Source organism: Lipotes vexillifer, unplaced genomic scaffold, assembly GCF_000442215.2.
Source record: "Lipotes vexillifer unplaced genomic scaffold, Lipotes_vexillifer_v1.1 scaffold977, whole genome shotgun sequence".
NCBI lineage: Eukaryota > Metazoa > Chordata > Mammalia > Artiodactyla > Lipotidae > Lipotes > Lipotes vexillifer.
This window is the reverse complement of record NW_006783088.1, coordinates 3,800,082-3,815,419: the sequence shown is the minus strand read 5'-3', so window position 1 is coordinate 3,815,419 and position 15,338 is coordinate 3,800,082. Positions and strand designations below refer to the sequence as shown.

Genomic DNA, 15,338 nt, shown 5'->3' with positions numbered 1-15,338 from the left:
GGGGGGCCAGCCACGTTTTGGGGCGGGAGGGGGGGATGAAGAGCTGCAGCTGCCGGGGCCACTGCACCCCAGCCCCTGGGCAGTGCCCCGGCCAGCTGCGATGAACCTCCAGTGCAGGGACAGAAGGTGGACTCGCCTCACACAGCTGGTTGTGGCCAGGGCAGGATTTCAACCCCCCTTCTTGGATGTCAGAGCCTTAAATTTGGTCTCTGGATCCCTGGGGCCCCAGTGGATCCCACAGATTGGTTCCCTGGCCCCGTCCCCACTCCAGGGGCTCTTGCCCATCCTGGGTGCCACCTCTGGACCCTGACCCTGCTCTTGGATTCGTTCAGGAAATCTCTAGGAGCATCGACCATGGGCCTTGCCTCATCTGGCACCAGATGCTCTCTTGGAACACCCAGGGCCTGGGTCAACCAGCACTGCCTCTAATAGGCATTTATTTAGTGCCTACAGGGTACAGGGCCTTGGGTCTCATGCCCTCAGGAAACCCAGCTCTGTGAGGGGCCAGAGCCAGGCCCGGGAGGCGGCTGGTGGGAGGTGTGACCCAGCAAGGACTAGGAGAGATCCCACCACATCTCACAGCTGTGTTTTGTCAGTGTTTCTTCCTGCGTGTGAACCATCACATGGAGCCATAAGGTGACACGTTCTGTCTTCTGCTCATTGTATTAGTTGCCATTTTCTACATTAATACACAGACTTTATTTATTTACTTGGCTGCGTCGGGTCTCAGTTGTGACGCGCAGGCTCAGTAGCCCCGCGGCATGTGGGATCTTAGTTCCCCAACCAGGGATCGAACCCGCGTCCCCTGCATTGGAAGGCGGATTCTTAACCACTGGACCACCAGGGAAGTCCCAGTACACAGACTTTATAACGTTCATCCCAAAGGAGAGTCATACCCGCTCTGCTGTTTGCCATTACCAGGACACACATCCTTGTGTATAAAGGTCTTTCCCTGGGTGGGATTATTTTCTCAGGATAGTTTCCTGAAAGTCGAGTCACCAGATCCCAGGGTTCTTGCTCCATATCAACACCACAATGTTTAAACAGATGAGGCAAATGATAACCCCAAGTAAGGGTTTTCTCCTGAGACTTGTTTCTTGGGTTGGTTTCAGTTTTCAGTGAAGATGACCTCAGTGTGGACACAGTTGAGAAGGGAATTCCAGACCAGAGGAACAAACCCGGCCTGACCCCAAGGTCCACCCAGAGCTGGGGGTGGGATGGAGAGAGGGCTCTGAGGATGACGCTGGGCCTGGCTCGCCCCCATTCCAGCCAGTGCCACCTTCCCCGAGGCCTCCACATCCCACCCCAGACTCTGATGCAGGTGAGGGGTGGGGACACAGGAAGTTGAGTTGAAAAGGGAACTGACATAAAGATTTCCAAGGGCGAAATCTAGAAGGACCTGTGGTTCTTCCATTCAACAGCTGTTCATTAAGTACCTGTCCTATCAGGCACCACCCATTGTTGGTCAAGAGTGACACGATCCTGCCCTCAGGGATGGACTGCCTCCAAGGCGAGCCCACCACTGGTTGCAGAGCCCAGAGGTAAAATTACAGTGACCCAGGACACCAGCAAGAGGGACCCAGCCCATAGCAGGGCTCTTCGGCCTGATCAGGGAGGTGAGAGGAGGCTTTGTTAAGGGAGCCTAGAGAGTTGGGGGGCGGGGGCAGTGAACTAGGCCAGAGGGGAGGGGAGGGGCCACAGGTGAGAATTTTGGCCCCTTTCCCTAAGGGTTGGGGGAAGCTGTTAGGATTCTGAGCTGGGGAGGGGTGACAAGACCAGATTTGCATTTCAAATGTTGGTTTTGGTGGCCCCTCGGAGACTGGCCTATAGGGCAGCCTGAGGGAAGTGGGGAAGCTGCTTAGAGTAGGGCAGCCTGGGCACGTGTCCGAGAGCCCACTGGGCAGCTCTGCTCAGCACTCAGACGGCAGCAGAGAGACAGGCTGGACCCTTGGACCACAGATGCCCCCTGTCATGAGAGGGGCCCGTGGGACACCATGGTCAGGACCCAAGGTCACTCAGCTGGCATCCTTGCCTCACTCCAGGAGAGCCAGGAGCAGGAAGACAGGAAAGGCCTCTGAGCAACCAGATGCCTGGCTCTGATTGGCCTCTGCTCAGCTAAAGCCTCAGCACTTCACCACTTAACCCTCACTTCGCAGGCACTCCTAACTCCACCCACTACTGGGTTGAAACAGCAGATTAGAAAGAGCTGCTGTAGGTGGAACGAGGCGAACGGGAGATGTGACAGCACATGGCAAGGGAAAAGGCCATGACATGAACATCGGAACACCAGAGACTTGTCTGTTCATTTAGGGGAGCTCGGCTCAGGGAAGGGGAGCCTGAGGATGGCATGTTCAGAGTGCAGTGAGGGGCCAGCTCGGCCAGAGGAAGGGACTGGGGCACTGGAGCGGGAGGCCATGAGGTTAACGCGGAAGAGGGGGCCTGGAATATAAAGATAGACGCCAAAGGTCAGGGAGGTCTCCAGAGACCAAACCCGTGACATCGAGTCACCAAATGCTAATGCGGATGAGACCTCAGGAACCATCTCACCGGAATGGGCAAGCAGGTCTGACTGATCAGCAACGGCTGCCTCCGAAGGGCTGGGGTCTCCAGATCTAGAGGTGGCCTTGTGGTGCTCAGGGCTCAGGTCTCCATGGGGAAGGTGGATCTGTGGCTTCAGGAAGGAACCAACCTCCCTCCTTCCTTCCTTCCTTCCTTCCTTCCTTCCTTCCCTCCTTCCCTCCTTTCTTCCTTCCTTCCCTCCTTCCTTCCTTCCTTCCTTCCTCCCTCCCTTCCCTCCTTCCTTCCTTCCTTCCTTCCTCCCTCCCTTCCCTCCTTCCTTCCTTCCTTCCTTTCTCCCTCCCTTCCCTCCTTCCTTCCTTCCTTCCTTCCTTCCCCTCCCCCCTCTTCCCTTCCATCTTTTCCTTCCTCCCCATAGTTGCCCTTCTTGAGTTTGGAGGGGCAAAGTGTCTGTTTAGTTTTCCCTCCATGAAGGGTATCCCAGGGCTTCGGCGGAGAGACCAGAACACCTGGTATCTGGAAAAGCAGGAGGAAAGGGCAGGGCTAGGGCTGGGGCTGGGGCTGGGCCTGGGGCTGCGGGATGGGAGGTGGGGGGAGTATGACTTGCAAAGGGGACTCCATAATCAGTAAAGCCCCTTGATCCTTGGTTGTGACCTCCTGACAGCACCTTGCAATTCACAAACTCTCCACTCAGTTAAATTTACCAGCACCCAGATATGGGGAGGGCTCATTTTATATATGGGGAAACGGTGGACCTATGGCATCTTAAGTCTGAGCCTTAGTGCTCCTCATCTGTAAAATGGACAGAATAAAAACCCTCTTCCAAGGCTGGAGTGAGGATGAAGGGAGATGCAGAGCATAAAGAAGGTTGGTGGCCAGGGCACAGCAGCTGCTCAGGAGACGGGGCGGCTGCTTCTCATAAGCGAAGGAATCGGGATTTGATCTCAGGCCTCCTGCCTCTAAGCCTGATATGGCGGCCATTCTACCATCTTGCCTGGCCTATGAGAAAAAAATAAGATTAAGGAGCTCCCTTAACCCACCCCACCAGTCAGGGATCAAGTGCAGGCTTCTTTTTTTTTTTTTGGCTGTGCCGCGCTTGCATGTGGGATCTCAGTTCCCCAACCAGGGATCAAACCCATGCCCCCTGCAGTGGAAACTCAGAGTCCTAACCGCTGGACCACCAGGGAAGTCCCAAGTGCAGGCTTTTGAGCCCCAGCCCAGTGCCCTTTCCACCACTGCCCTCAGTTAACCTCATTCCTCATCTGATAACAGCTGTCCCTGCCTGCCCCCAGACCTGCTGTCCCAGGAAGTGGGAATATCGGGTGATGCTGAGATCAGGTGTGTAGAGATGAGCTGAGAAGCCTCAGCCCAGGTCCAAGCCAGACCCTGCAGGTCTGCCCTGAACACTTTGGTTTGAGAGGAGCCCGTGGGGGCTGAGGTTGTCCTTGACGGACATCTAGCAGACGCGCACTGGGTGCCTGGTGTATGCAAGAGGACCTCACCAGCTCTGCCCTCCAGACCTCACTGGGAGGGAGGGGACCTTTATTCACCACCGGCTGGGTGCAGGGTGGGGGCAGGGTGTGAGCTCCATCTACCTTTGGAGCCTCCTGGGAGGGGAGGGAGGGCGTCTGATGCAGGCCTCGTCCTGTCTGCTCCCCAACACTGCCTCACCTCCACGCAGAGGGTGATGCCAATCACAAGCAAGGGGCATGACAGGGGACCAGTGAGTGCTGCCCGGAGGGCTGTAAGGCACTGACACAGGGGGCCAGGAGGGCTTCCTGGAGGAGCAGGCTTAACTGATCCTTCTACCAACAAGCACAGGTTGAGAGCCTGCCATGTGCTCCATCCAAGCGCTGGGTTAGACACTGGGGAGGTGGGTGCGAGAGGCAGGCAGTCACGCACGGAGCTGCAGATCTTGAATGCCAGGCCAAGGAGTCAGCCACTAGCAGGGAATCTTGGAGGGTTTTGAGTGGGGGGCAAAAGGGTGGCATTTCAGGCAGCTCCTCTTGATCGTGGCAGGTGGGGTGGGACGGTGCTGGCATGGGGAAACTGAGGCAGGCAGGCCAGTGCGGAGGTCTGGGACTGCAGAGGCAGGAGCTAGACCAGGCTGGGCATTGAGGACGAGGAGATGCATATGTGTGCAGAGGTCACCGGCAGAGCAGGGGGCGTCTGAGGGCACCTCTGGGTTAGACACCCAGTGTTCCTGCAGCTGCCTGGTGCTGACTGAGTCCCAGGAGTCACTTCTCTGTGACTGGCCAGGCAGCCAGTGTGTATATTAACCATTTGCTTAGTGCCTGCCACTGGGTTCTCATCCCAGGGCCAGAGATGCCGCCCTGTGCCAGACTGAGCAGGGCTGCTCTGGCTTCTGGGCTGGGCTGTCCTCCCCACCCTACCCCTACTTCCACACCACACCCTCCCCCAGCCCTGGGAACCTACCACCCTCGGGCTCCAGGTCAGGAGAGGCCTTAAAGAGCACAATGTCCATCCAGCTCCCTCCCCCACCCCTGTTTCTCCAGGGACCTTCCAGCTTCTGCTTACGCCACCCCCCACCCCGCAGTGCCAGGAGGCTCATTAGCTCCCCAGCTGCCCTTCCTGCCCTGCTGTGAGATATCCACATATGATCTGGCCTTAGCCCTGGCTGTGGCGCCTCCGATGCCCATAGGCACTTCCTGGATGGATACTGAAGGATGGAGCCCTGGGGAGGGGCACCCAGGTGGGCAATAGAGGCAGCCCAGACCCACCCCAGGCAGCACTGTCTGAAGGCTGCCTGGGCCCACAGAAACCTCTCTGATGAGGTATGGGGGTGAGCGAATAGCTGTGCGGATGGGGCGTCCATTTGTGGAGGATTTTGGAAGCCCCTCCATCTTGCTACCAGGAGCCCTAATTGTGGTGCTGGCCCTTTAAAGCAGATCAGGGGCTGGCTTTTGCGGGGAAACATCCCAGATTTCTGCTGTCTTCCTACAAGCCTGGGCCAGGGAGGGGGGCCACCCCAGCCCCCGACTGGGGCATTGGAAGGGCAGGTGGAGCCGTGGCATCGATTGCAGTAACCTGATCCTGCGGGGGGAGGCTGACGGCAGCGGCAGCGCGAAGGGCCAGGGGAGGAAGCTGCCCGCAGCCGAGGGCTGGTTGGGAAGAGCTGGGACCGGGGCCGGGTCGGCAGCCGCTGCCTCTTCTCCCAGCCCATCTATTTTTGATGAGCTCCCCAGCCTTCTGCAGCGGGCTGGACTCAGAAAGGCAGACTCAGGCGGTGGAGGCCCGAGGCCCCAGCCCTGTCCGGAGCCCTGGCACCTCCACCCTTCTGGGCATGAGAGGGCGGCCCCGGGGCCCCGCAGCCCCCCAGCCGGGCTGGGCTCTCCATGCAGCTGGTGCTGAAGATGGATTCCAGCCCAGACAATGACAGCTGGTTGGAGGATCGGTGGGAGAGCTGGTAGGGGTGTGGGGACTGCTGTGGGGGAGGGGAAGTACCGGGGCGGCTCCATTGAGCTCCGGGTCTCCGTTTGGTCTGGTTGAGGTGAGAAGCAGAGGGCGTGGACTCCTAGGATCCCCCTGGGGCTGAGCGCACCACCTCTCCTGGGTGACCTTGGACTAGTGGGTCTCCATTCTCTATGCCTCCGTCTCTTGGTTTTACTGAAGAAAAGACTCCGAATTCTCTCAATGTCCCACCCACACCAAGCCGGGCAGGGACCCCGGGGCTGGGGCTGAGCAGGTGAGGGGACCAGCAGGCACCTCAGGGGCTGGCACAGTCCTGCAGTCTGGGCTTGGGGCCCAGGTTTGGCCTGGGGGGAGAGGGTTCTAACACAGCCAGTTAGCGTTCCCTCGCTGAAGTGCTTTGATCTGCTTCCTGCGCTCATGACACCTCCAGCTGTCCCTGCCCCCAGCTGGGCGGCCTCCTGTTGGGGCCCACATGCCAGGCAAGAGGATTTTATGTTCGAATTGATGAGACCAAGAACACAGAACAGGGGCATGGTCTCTCCTAGAAGAGGCTGAAACGAGACTGACACCAGACTCCCCTGCACTTGTTCCCAGGGCTTACGAGGCGTGGGACTTCCTGGGCTGGGGACTTGGAGTGGGACTTCCTGGGCTGGGGACTTGGAGTGGGACTTCCTGGGTTGGGGACTTGGAGCTCTCCTCGGAGGCTGGGGTGGGGCCTCCGCCAGCACCTTGGGGGTTTTGTCACTGCCCTGCACAGGGAGCCCCCCTCCAGTCATCCCTTGGAGTCTCTTCTCAACTCTCTGCCTCTTCCATGGGTGAACTGGCCTTGGCACCTGCCTTGACCCTGGGAGCCGTTTCTCTGGCAGAGCCAAGGCTCTGACCAGCTGGGCCTTCTAGGCATGGCCTCCTGATTGGCAGCAGGGTGGACAACTCCCAGCTGGGAAGAGCTGGGGTAACCTGGAGCCTCCCCTTCCACTGCCACCCTAGGAGGCCTGCCTTTTGACATGAGCCCAAACCTCTTTCCCTGCCTGTTCAGTACCCCTTGCACTGGCACAGGTAGACCCCAGGTCCCATCCTCTGGGGGTTGTGATCTGCCTTCGAGGGGCTGCCCCTTGGAAGAGGTACTAGGGAGGCATCAGGGGGCCTCGGCCCGCTGGCAGCAATCCCCTGAGTGGTAACTTTGGCTTCTTGTCCCCACCAGGCTCACCCATGACATCAGCCTGGAGGAGTTTGAGGATGAAGACCTCTCCGAGATCACCGATGAGTGCGGCATCAGCCTGCAGTGCAAAGACACCCTGTCCTTACGGGTAAGGGTGGGCTCTCGGGAGCCCCTGAGCGGAGTGGCAGGATGGGTAGGGACAGGACTGAAGGTGTCCCCATATCTAGAGGGGCTTTCAGGGTCTGTGTGGCACCCTCATTAAATGAAATAACATGCAGGAAACATCCAGTACAATGCTTGGCACATCTTGAGTGCTCAGATTCTTAATTTATTATTTATTTATTTATTTTGCCAGGGGCTAAGGCAGGAGATAGCTCCTTCAACTGTCCACAAGAAGGGAGAGAGCAGGAAGTCTTGAGGCCTAGGACAGCAGCAGTTAGGGCCAGAATTAAGGGAAGCCTCAGGACTACCCTAAATCCTTTCCAAAGCTGCCTTGGCAGAGGGCCTGAGGCAGAGCAGGGTGGAGTCTGGTGGAATCTGCAGTGCTTTGGGGCAGGAAAAAAGAGCCAGGGCACTCCCTTGGCTACCATTGCACCAAACACACCACACAGCCTCGAAGACCCTCTCTGGCCCACCGTCCTAAAGGTCCCTCTAGAAGGTTAATCCAGCATTGCTGCTGCTTTGGGCCCCATGGCTTTGTCATAGGACAGATGGCTCTCTCGGCTCCCAAAGTTCTGAATCCTGCCAGGAGGTCCCCAGCATCTGGAGAGACTGAGTCAGATAAGGATCCTCCTATGTCTTTTTTCTTTTTTTAATTGGAGTATGATTGCTTTACAATGTTGTGTTAGTTTCTGCTGTGAAATGAAGTGAATCGGCTATATATATGCCTATATCCCCTCCCGCTTGGGCTTTCCTCCCACCCCACCCCCACCCCCAGGAAGAAGGGGCCGCTAGCCAGGAGACGGAAGGCAAGTGCGGAGCTAGGTTGCAGAGCCCAGAGCTTCTCTCAGCCCCCTGGAGGGTGGGTAGCCGAAGTAGACATGGTGTTGGGAGAATGGTTAGCAAAGGAGAGCTGCCGTGTGAGCTGGGATGGGGTGCCTCTATGTTGATCTCCTTTTGCCCCCAGAGATTCTGTAAGTTCTGCCAGGCAAGAGGAAACCAAGGGGTGGGGCTAACCCTTCAGTACCCTGTACTCCAACCCGCCACCCTCTGGCCAGGCCAGGAAGGGCTAGAGGCAGAGGCCACTGATTCTGGACTAACATATATTCTCGACTCCCACTTGCACAAGCAGTGCCTTGGAGAGGGTGTTCCGACTCCCACTTGCACAAGCAGAGCCTTGGAGAGGGTGGTCCTTGCAACGAGCAGGACCCTGAGGCAGTACTAGCTCGGGGCGTACCCTGTGGGGCCTTAGACAAGCTCCAGGGGGCCATCAAGTACTCTTGCCAGTGAGTCCTCACCTCTCTGGGAAGCGGGGAGACAGTTAACTGGTGGGGGAGTTGGAGAGTCGGAGGATCTGTCCAAGGTGCCAGGGAGTTAATGGTAGAGCTGGAACTAGAACGGGGCTCTCAAAGTTAGGCTGGCCTGAGAGAAAACCTCAGGTTGGAGGGGCCTCAGCCTGAGGACCGAGGAAGGTGGGGATGCACCTGCCTCGTCCAGGTGCCTGCCACTTGCTCCTGCCCCTCAGCATCCCTCTTCCAGTCGCGCTCAGGTCCTCCTGTCCGCACTGAGGCCCTCTTGGCTGAGACTGTTTCCTCAGTTTTCCTCCCTGCCCCCTTCAAAACCCCGTCCCCATCCCTTGTGGGGCCCGAACTCCTCGGCGACCCTGCGTCCCCATGGCAACAGCGGTGACCTCACTCTGGGCTCGGCTTACTACCCGGGTGAGGTCACTGGCCGTTGCCAAGGGAACGGGAGGGTGCAAAGAGTCGGGGAGGGGGGACCGTGGGGAGGGGAGAAGTGTGGACTGCAAAAGGCTCCGCCTGACGTGGGGAGGAGGCGGCCTCGCGCATTCTCGAAGGCGCGGGAGGGCACGGTCCTCTCGCGGGGCTCCTGCTCCGTTCCCTCTGTCCCCCTCTTTGCGGCCGCGGAATGGACTCGCCCGCGTAGGGGGCGGTGCGCGGCGGCCTTGGCCCCGCCCCTTCCCCGCCCCCTGACGCCCCTCTGTCCGCGCCCAGCAGCCCCCACGCGCCGGGCTGCTGTCTGGGGGCGGCGGCGGCGGCGGCGGCGGCGGCGCGGGGAGCCGGCTGCAGGCCGAGATGCTGCAGATGGACCTGATCGACGCGGCGGGGGACACTCCTGGCGCTGAGGACGACGAAGAGGAGGACGAGGAGGAGCGTGCGGCGCGGCGGCCGGGAGCGGACCCGCCTGAGGCGGAGCCCCATCAGGAGACGGCGCCCCGCGGCCAGGGTCAGGGCCCGGGCGGCGGGGATACGTACCGGCCCAAGCGGCCCACCACACTCAACCTCTTCCCGCAGGTGCCGCGGTCTCAGGTGAGGAGCCAGCGGCTTGGGGGCGGGGCTTAGGGGGCGGTGCCCTGGGGCAGGGCCCCGGGAGGTCTTCGGAGCGCCGGCCGTCTCAGGGTCCAGGCCCGGACTGGCCGGGGAGCAGGAGGGGCTGCGGAAGAGTCACTTGCCAGTCCGGAGGAGTTAGAAGTCTCGGGCCTGCTGACACCTTCCGTAACTTCCCACGGGGGAGGCCCCTGGGGAGGTGGTCGCTGAGGGCAGGTAGAGTTTGTCTTAAGTGAGAGGGGCCGAGCCGGGCTGGCTGGGTTTGGAGCCTTGAGAGGAGAGGCTGAAGGAATGAAAGGGCTGAGAGGGGCAGTGGAAGGATGCGGATGAAGAGAGAAGTAGGGAAGTAAGAGAACAGGGCTTCGAGGGCCTGCAAGGGTATGGGGTTCCCGGTGAAGGTGGGTCAGAAGCGGGGCCTGAAGAAAAAGGCATGTGAAGTGGTCAGTTCGGGGGAAAGTCATGGGAAATTGTGAAGAGCTGGGGATGGGGACCAGCAGCCAGTTTGAAATGTGGGCAGCTGGGGATTCCCAGAAGGCAGGGAAGAGAAATGGGAGGTGGAGCTGCTTGGCTGGGTTGGGGGCCCAGGGCCCCTGGACTGGGTGGCTGGATGCCAAGGAGGGTTGAATAGGGTGGGGGAGAGCCGGCCGGGCCCATTGTCTTCCAGGCCCAGTCTGGAGAGGTACAGAGGAGCGGCTCAGGGAGCTGGGCCTGCTGGTGGAGGGTGCAGGGGCTGCAGGGAAAGGATTGGTCCCTTTCCCAGGATCCTCTCGGGTGGGTTTTGGCAGCCAGACTCATGCATGCGAGAGCCTGTGAGGGTGTCCTCAGGGGAGGGGGCTAAGTTGTGTGCAGGGGACCTTGTACGTAGGCATCGTGGAGAGGGGTCCCAGGGGGCTGAGAATGTGGGGTGGGTGGCCCCGAGATCCAGGAAGGAGGCCTCTGACAACTACATCTGTCACTCCTCTGTCACGTGGTCTTGGGGGGGTGGGGAAACCATGTTCTGGATTCGTCGTTTGTATGATTCATCCCAGTCCCCCAAGCCAGGGGAGCTGCTGGGGAGAGCCTTCCTCCTGGCTCTCCTAGAATGTCCCTGCCCCTTCCCTAGGCCATAGCTTCCTGAGCTCCAGGGGAGTTGGGCTGGAAGTGGGCATCTTCCTTGTAAACCCTCCATGTCTGAGACTGGGGGTCTGGCTTTGTCCCTGGATGGCTCTTGCTTCTCCCCGCCCCCGCCCCCACTCACCACCATTCACACTGGCCATCACCACCTTTGTTGAGGCTGATGAGAGCATCCCCCTGAGGGTTAGCCAGCTTCCCTGAGCCAAGGGGGTGGTCTGTCTCGCACCAATAGCCCTGGCTGGGAGGGCTGTGACTTGCCACCCCTTCCGCCTGCTCCAGAGGGTTGGGGGGGTGAGGCCCTTGGCAAGTATTAAAGGGTGGGGGGAGCAGCAAATGGCCTAGGGATGGCCTGATGGGGGCAGGGCCAGGGCCTCCCTGTGCTGGGCACTGTTGAGCGCTGCTGTCACAAGGGCCTTTTGTTCCCTGCACAGGACACACTGAATAATAATTCCCTGGGCAAGAAGCACAGTTGGCAGGATCGGGTGTCGAGATCATCCTCACCACTGAAGACAGGTAAGTCGTGACCCTTTCCCTTACCTGGACCTCCACGTGCCCTCAGTCCCCACTGCAGAGAGCAAACCAGCAGTCTCCAGCCTGCTGGGTAGAGGTGAACTGCCGGTCCCACAGGTCTGAGCAGGCCCAGCCGCTGTCGGCTGTGGCTGGAGTGAGAGGACTGGCCTCAGAGCCTGCCGTAGATCTACTGCCCCGGAGGCTCTATCTTGGTGTCTGTGTCCGCGTGCTGAGTGGAGGGAGCAGGTAATCTCGGAGTCAGGGGCGAGGCACCTGCTTTCACCACTGCCCTGCCTGCTCTCCAGGGGAGCAGACACCTCCACATGAGCACATCTGCCTGAGCGATGAGCTGCCGCCCCCAAGCAGCCCCGCCCCCACCAAGGATCGAGGCACCTCCACCGACAGCCCTTGCCGCCGAAGCGCTGCCACCCAGATGGCACCTCCCGGTGGCCCCCCTGCTGCTCCACCGGCTGGCCGGGGCCATTCGCATCGAGACCGCATCCACTACCAGGCGGACGTGCGGCTGGAGGCCACCGAGGAGATCTACCTGACACCAGTGCAGAGGCCCCCAGACCCTGCAGAGCCCAACTCCGCCTTCCTGCCGCCAGCTGAGAGCCGGATGTCGGTCAGCTCCGACCCAGACCCCGCGGCTTACCCGGCAACTGCAGGGCGGCCACACCCCTCCATCAGCGAGGAGGACGAGGGCTTCGACTGCTTGTCGTCCCCGGAGCGGGCCGAGCTGCCAGGTGGAGGATGGCGGGGGAGCCTGGGCGAGCCGCCACCGCCTCCACGGGCCTCGTTGAGCTCGGACACCAGCGCCCTGTCCTACGACTCGGTCAAGTATACGCTGGTGGTGGATGAGCACGCACAGCTGGAGCTGGTGAGCCTGCGGCCATGCTTCGGCGACTACAGCGACGAGAGCGACTCAGCCACCGTCTACGACAACTGCGCCTCTGCCTCCTCCCCCTACGAGTCGGCTATCGGGGAGGAGTACGAGGAGGCCCCCCGGCCTCGGCCCCCCACCTGCCTCTCTGAGGACTCCACGCCCGATGAACCCGATGTCCACTTCTCCAAGAAGTTCCTGAACGTCTTCATGAGTGGCCGCTCCCGCTCCTCCAGTAAGTCGGCAGTAGGGAGCCGTGTGGGGACCGGGGTGAGGGTGTCCCCGGGAGGTGGCCTCAGGTCCATCTGGTTCAAGGCGTTAGGACCGAGCGCTCTACCTGCCCCGCGAGCCTCAACCGGAGCTGGGACCACCCTCTCCTAGCCCGCCCACCTCATCTACAGGTGCGGAGTCCTTCGGGCTCTTCTCCTGCGTCATCAATGGGGAGGAGCAGGAACAGAGCCACCGGGCCGTATTCCGGTAAGAGCCCCAGGGCCAGGCTGGCCAGGCAGCAGCTGGGGCCAAACCCTCCCTGCCTCTGCCGTCACCCCCTGGCCTAGACCCAACCCCACTACGCAGCCCCAGGTGGAGTGTCCACCCTCTAGGAACTCGGAGATCAGGGACGGAGTGGATGATTTCGGAGCAACGTGTTGTGCTGCCCAGAGCCCAGGACTGAGCACCTAATCTGGCCGGGGCAGGGGCCCAGGAGGGTGCCCAACAGAGACACCTGACCACACACAAAACCCACTACCCATCACCCTCCTCCATGTGGAAATACTCGCTTCCTGTGACCTCTCACAGTTTATCAGTGGCCCTGGTCACTTGCTCCCTGGGCTGCAAGTTCCTCCATGGCAGATGCATGTCTGATTGACCTTGGCCTCCCCCCCACCCCCACCCCCACCCCCGGGGAGTGACAGGCACATGGGACGCTGTGCAAACATTTATTGAACCAGTGATGCCGACGCAACCCCCTGACCTCAGGGTGCGGAGTAGATGGCTGGCTGGAGGGGCCTGGGTGGTGAATTCCTCACAGGCCCTTGTTGGGGACAGGTTTGTGCCTCGACATGAAGACGAACTTGAGCTGGAAGTGGATGACCCTCTGCTGGTGGAGTTGCAGGCTGAGGACTACTGGTATGAGGCCTACAACATGCGCACGGGTGCCCGGGGCATCTTTCCTGCCTACTACGCCATCGAGGTCACCAAGGAGCCTGAACATATGGCAGGTAGTGTTCCTTCCCCCCACCTGGTGCCACTGGGCCCCCCATCTGCCTTGCCCCCATTTGCTGCCGGGCGGACCTGTGCTTCAGATCTCAACCACCCAGGGAGGGGGGCCGGGCAGCAGTGACTTCAGGTCCACTTCACAATCGAGGAAAGTGAGGCCCAGCCAAGTCGGGGCAGCCCTGGGTGGTGCATCCTCTGCTGGGTCTGCCACCCCTCGCTCCACGCTTGCTTTCCAGCCCTGACCAAAAACAGCGACTGGGTGGACCAGTTCCGGGTGAAGTTCCTGGGCTCAGTCCAGGTTCCCTATCACAAGGGCAACGACGTCCTTTGTGCCGCTATGCAAAAGGTACCTGCTCCGCTGGTTAGGGTGCCCACCCCCGGCCCGGTCCCCATCCTCTCCTGGGGAGAGGGCCACCCAGCACCTCATGTTCCCATCCCTCACCCACAGATTGCCACCACCCGCCGGCTCACCGTGCACTTTAACCCGCCCTCCAGCTGCGTCCTAGAGATCAGCGTGCGGGGCGTGAAGATCGGCGTCAAGGCTGACGACTCCCAGGAGGCCAAGGTGACTGCCCCGGCCTGGCCCCGCTCTCCCGTCAGACCTCCAACCTGTGCCCCTGCAGGCTGATGACCACCCTCTTCTCTCCTCCCTCCTGTAGGGGAATAAATGTAGCCACTTTTTCCAGTTAAAAAACATCTCTTTCTGCGGATACCATCCAAAGAACAACAAGTAAGAACACGACGGGGAAGAGGTCAAGGCGTGGGTGGTGGTTCAGGGCGTGGGTCCACGCGTGTGCCTGAGGGTTCTGAGCCCCCGTCCCGCCCAGACAGACTGTTGTCCTCCCACAGGTATTTTGGGTTCATCACCAAGCACCCTGCCGACCACCGGTTTGCCTGCCATGTCTTTGTGTCTGAAGAATCCACCAAAGCCCTGGCAGAATCCGTGGGGTATGTGTGTGTGTCCTGCCAAGCACCCAGCCCTGTAGCCAGCCCAGGTCTCAGGCCCCGAGCACGTTCCTCATGCTTGGCAGCATCCCTCAGTCCTCCCCGGCACTCGGTCGGCGTGGCGTCCTTGGGTCACAGAGGCCTGAAGAGAGGGCTGGGTGGTCTTGAGGTCCAAACTTCTTGGTTGCTGGGCCCTTCCTTCAGTTGAAATCTCACTCAGGAAACACTGTGTGCAAAGAACAGAGCTGAGCAGCTCTGGCTGGGGGAGGCGCAGCCCCATCCGGGTACCCCGAGGCTCCAGTGTGAAAACCCTGGGTCGAGATCCTGTTCCTCCCCAGTCATTCTGGTGTGTCTGCCTGCCTCCTAGGAGAGCGTTCCAGCAGTTCTACAAGCAGTTCGTGGAGTACACCTGCCCCACAGAAGATATCTACCTGGAGTAGCAGCGCTGCCTTGCCCTCTGCATCCCCTGGGCCCTGGGGCCAGCGCCAGGACGGCTGGTTGCTGACAGGACATGGCACTGCTTGAGGAGGGGCACCTGCCACTACCAGAGGATGGGGAAGTGGGGGGCTGTTGGCCGAGGGTGGGGGAGGGCGGGGGTTATGGGGAGCGGCAAATGCAGTTTATCGTAATATATGGGATCAGGTTCACCTATGGAGGACAGAGCAGGCTGCCCAGGGATTGGGAGGGAGTGGGGCTGGGGGGTGGTATTAAGTCTCTGGCCAGGAAGGGTGCCCACCCTCGGAGCGGGGGGTTCTGTCCCATCTTGGGCCTCCCTCACTTTCCCTGCCAGGGCCTCCGGGCCTCTACAAAGCTCACGCCACCTGTGAGTGCCCACCCCACCCCCGCCCCCAGCTCCCGGAGGGCCCTGAGCTCACGCTGGGCCCAGCCACCTCCCGAGGGCTTTGCAGTGAGGAAAACGGCAGCAGGCAGGGGTGCAGTCCCTGTCCCCAGCCCTGTCACTTGTGTGGCCTCTGGATGGCTCCATCACCGGCATGCTGGCCCCTGGCAGGGGTGCGGCCGCACAGGGAGGGAGAGCACTGCAGGGGGGCCCACCTCA

At 60.6% G+C, this 15,338-nt stretch overlaps 1 protein-coding gene across 1 annotated transcript in view; it reads left to right on the top strand.

Moving 5' to 3' along the window:
* MAPK8IP1 (mitogen-activated protein kinase 8 interacting protein 1) overlaps positions 1-14,721 on the top strand; it is a 20,510-nt gene extending 5,789 nt beyond the window's left edge. The window contains exons 2-12 of the mRNA XM_007455796.1: positions 7,151-7,256; positions 9,283-9,594; positions 11,157-11,238; positions 11,541-12,353; positions 12,520-12,595; positions 13,166-13,338; positions 13,573-13,682; positions 13,785-13,901; positions 13,996-14,066; positions 14,186-14,284; positions 14,649-14,721. Of these exons, the coding sequence (XP_007455858.1) occupies positions 7,151-7,256; positions 9,283-9,594; positions 11,157-11,238; positions 11,541-12,353; positions 12,520-12,595; positions 13,166-13,338; positions 13,573-13,682; positions 13,785-13,901; positions 13,996-14,066; positions 14,186-14,284; positions 14,649-14,721 (2,032 nt within the window). The remainder of the gene's footprint in view (positions 1-7,150; positions 7,257-9,282; positions 9,595-11,156; positions 11,239-11,540; positions 12,354-12,519; positions 12,596-13,165; positions 13,339-13,572; positions 13,683-13,784; positions 13,902-13,995; positions 14,067-14,185; positions 14,285-14,648) is intronic.
* The last annotated feature ends 617 nt before the right edge of the window (positions 14,722-15,338 follow it).